Source organism: Atta cephalotes (genome assembly GCF_000143395.1).
Source record: "Atta cephalotes unplaced genomic scaffold scaffold00013, whole genome shotgun sequence".
In the NCBI taxonomy this organism is placed as follows: Eukaryota; Metazoa; Arthropoda; class Insecta; order Hymenoptera; family Formicidae; genus Atta; species Atta cephalotes.
In genome coordinates, this window is record NW_012130077.1 from 5,576,063 (window position 1) to 5,579,660 (window position 3,598).

The 3,598-nt window shown below is 31.4% G+C and overlaps 1 protein-coding gene across 1 annotated transcript in view; it reads left to right on the forward strand.

The window, feature by feature from the left end:
- Positions 1 to 851: 851 nt before the first annotated feature.
- Positions 852 to 3,598, forward strand: part of LOC105617620 (E3 ubiquitin-protein ligase AMFR-like) — an 8,445-nt gene continuing 5,698 nt past the window's right edge. Inside the window, exons 1-3 of the mRNA XM_012199174.1 lie at positions 852 to 1,124; positions 2,766 to 3,023; positions 3,256 to 3,411. Of these exons, the coding sequence (XP_012054564.1) occupies positions 867 to 1,124; positions 2,766 to 3,023; positions 3,256 to 3,411 (672 nt within the window). The 5' untranslated portion in view covers positions 852 to 866. The remainder of the gene's footprint in view (positions 1,125 to 2,765; positions 3,024 to 3,255; positions 3,412 to 3,598) is intronic.

Genomic DNA, 3,598 nt, shown 5'->3' on the forward strand with positions numbered 1-3,598 from the left:
GAGAGAGAGAGGGAGAGGAGGAAGGGGTTGGCGCTCGAAAAATAAATTTTCGAATCTCTCTTGTCCTCGAAACGAATTCGTTTCTTTCCCCTTTTTTCATCACGGGGAGTAACGTTTACTTTGGTAAACATCAGAATGTGGAGCACCGGACGACCGAAGGTTGTGCCTCATCGTACTATTATACTATACATATACAACAACTGCCGTGTGCAATTGGTGTTATAACGTCGTAAGCACGGCTGGCGTATGCCATATGCGACGCGCATTATATGTATATATACGTGGCGATATGCGGAGTGTGATGCAGAGCCGAAGCGATCAACGCGACGTGGATTTGTCGCATTCGATATCGTGCAACTATGCAGCGCGATAGATATGCGTTGAGTCACATGATCGCCGTATTGTTTTACCTCGAGATTATGCCTCACTTACTTTTTTAAACATTACCAAACGCACCTGCAGTTTTATTTCTCGAAACTTTTCGAAAATCATCATCGTTATAAATATATATAGCTTCATTCTAATATTATAGTATTTTGTCAATATAAACGACGCGATAAATGATTTTACGCAAATCTCATATAAATAAATATGCGTTTATTGAAAATGTCATGTGTTTGTCGAGATTATTAAATTTGATAGAACGATATTATTTTTTTAATGTAGATTTTATTACTTTTTTTGTTTGATTCCTTTTTTAAATTATATATAAGATTTGAAAGATTAGGAGGATCTGTTAAAACTTGTAACGATACTTGATTGCAAAGAAAATAAGTCTTTAGCTATGAGCTGTGACTAAAATTTTTTGATTACAGATTTAACAAGTGTTTTAACACACAAGTGGAAATTCCGAAATTCTTCCAATCATGCCGATGGAATTTTTGGAGCGGTTACCATTTCCAAATCTTCGAGTGTATGCCGCCATAAGCGTCACCATACTTTCCTTTTCTATATACTATGCCACTCAAATAATCAAGGATCCTGCTTGGAAAACGAATCATACGCATGTTGATGTCGGAGTCCATTCTGGAGACGACATTCTCGATCCGACTGATCCGAGAAGTCTTGGCACGCACTTTAAAGAACTCTTGGAATGTATGGTGATGGAACCTGTCTGTGTTTGGGTATGTTTATTCCAAATAAATGAATATAAAATTAATAAGTCTAATTAAGAGTATAATAAAGCCTAATACATAAGCTTTACGCATTTTTTAATTTTCTTTCGATATTATATCATATCGTTGCACTTTTGAAAAACTTAGTGTCAGAAACTTCGAAGAGTAGATGGCATTATAAAGTTTTATTCTTTACATAATCTATTGCCTTTTATAATTAGCTATAAAGTAATTTTCAAATTATAGTTTGCATTGTCTTCTTGTCTTCTATCTGTATATAATAACTAATGACCATCTGTCTTATCAAGCGAACTAAAGCGAGAAAAAAATAATGATAACAAATTAATAAAATGATCAAATTGATAAATTGGACCAAAATATGTTTTATAGATTGTTTAATAATAATTTAACGTAATAAATTTTCGATCGCGATCAAATCAAATAGATTATAAACAATTCCGTTTATGCCACACTTGAAGAATATACTTTTTTTTTAAAGCAGGAAATTAACATTCGTGACAGTCGGTAGCAGAACGCGCTGTCTTCCTCTCTTATGTCATTACATGTTTCATTATAATTGTCGTATATAATTGTCAGACAAATTATGCAGCTATCGCATGATTTGTTTGACGATTGTTTCTTTCGAATAAATATTCCAAATTGATTTTTGCGTTGCGTTAGATTCACACTATGATTTATCTGCAGTTAAATACATTAATTTGTATAATATAATATAGAAAAAGAGCTACATCTCTTTTTTTAGATTATTATCTTTTAAGATTGAAATTTCGTTATTTATGTTTGTTATAAAATTATTTCAAGTTTAACAATTATCAACAAGCGAAAAATTGTTATGTAATGTTCTGTAAATTATTATAAAACGTTCTTTAATTATATTTATCGCTTAATTGTCAAATTATCTTTACGAGGCAATAAAGATATTCAAGATGGGTGACGTTATACACCAAATTATACACCAAATTTTCTACTATTGCAATTAATTATTTTGTAGATTTAAGAAATTATTTCGTTTTATCAATAAAATGACATTATTGAAGATTCAAATGTTTTCCTATTCTGTATGTATATATGTGTGCGTGCGCGCGCGCGCGCGCGTGTGTGTGTGTGTGTGTGTGTGTGATAAGGAAAAAAAATTTCCATTTCGATGTGTATATCAAAATTTTCTAACGAACACCTCGAATAACTGCAGTGTATTTCAAAATTTTGTTGGCGAGACATTGAAACGGAGAAAAGTTTCAGCCTAAAATTAGATGGCCTTTCTATCATTTGGCAATGATTAGGCAACATTTATTTAAACTATCTGTCGTCTATTTAGAATGCGCATGTTAGAAAACATTTATTCATATTATTTTTGATACAAGATGTAAAAAATAAATTGAGCAATAAAAATGTATAATTTATTTTTTATTTTAATATAAAAATTTAGTTTAATTATCAGTATTAAAAAAGAAGCATTGAATCAGATTTATAATTTATATTTTAATTAACATTTTTATTTCTCCTAAAATTAATAAATTTTTCTCTCTTAAAAAATTTCAACTATATGCATATCTAAAATTATTTTATATTTTTCACTTAATAATGTTATTAATTATACATCTCTTATAATTTGTTTTTTATGATTTACAGACTTTAGTCAACATGGCTAACTGCATGTTGATTCTCCTTGGCAAAACCATCCAAAAGCTTGTATTTGGCGAACTACGTGCCTCAGAGAACCATCATTTGAAAGACAAGTTCTGGAATTTCCTTTTTTACAAGTTTATCTTCGTTTTTGGAGTTTTGAATGTACAATACATGGACGAAATTGTACTATGGTGTGTATGGTTTTTGGCGCTTGGCTTCCTGAGTCTTCTTAGCCAACTTTGTAAAGATCGATTTGAATATGTGAGTATAATGAAGAAATATAAGACATGTCACAAAGGCAATTAACCTTGAAAATATAATAGAAATATCTTTTATATGACTTTGCGTGCTATATAGATTTATATTAATTTAAAATAAGCACATTCGATTCTGGAATGTTTTTTTGTCATATTTTATAATGATTTTAATCAAGTACCATTATACTATGTCTCAAGAAGTATATACATTATAATGTATAATTTTTATATTTTAGCTGTCCTTTTCACCCACCACGCCAGGATGGAGTCATGCGCGACTTCTCGTATTATTGGCGGCAATACTTGTGCTATCTTCCTTCATGCTTTTATTCTGCATCGCTGCAGCTTTCTTTTTCATATCTTTCAATACTTTTGCTTTTATGGCAGCTGAGGTAAGCAATGTAACAGTTAATTATTTATCGACATCAATTTTATGATCACTATTTATAAACTATTCAATTTCGAGTATCACACACACACACACACATACACACACGCACGCACGCACGCGCGCGCGCACACACACACACACACACACACACACACACACACACACATACACACACACACACACACACA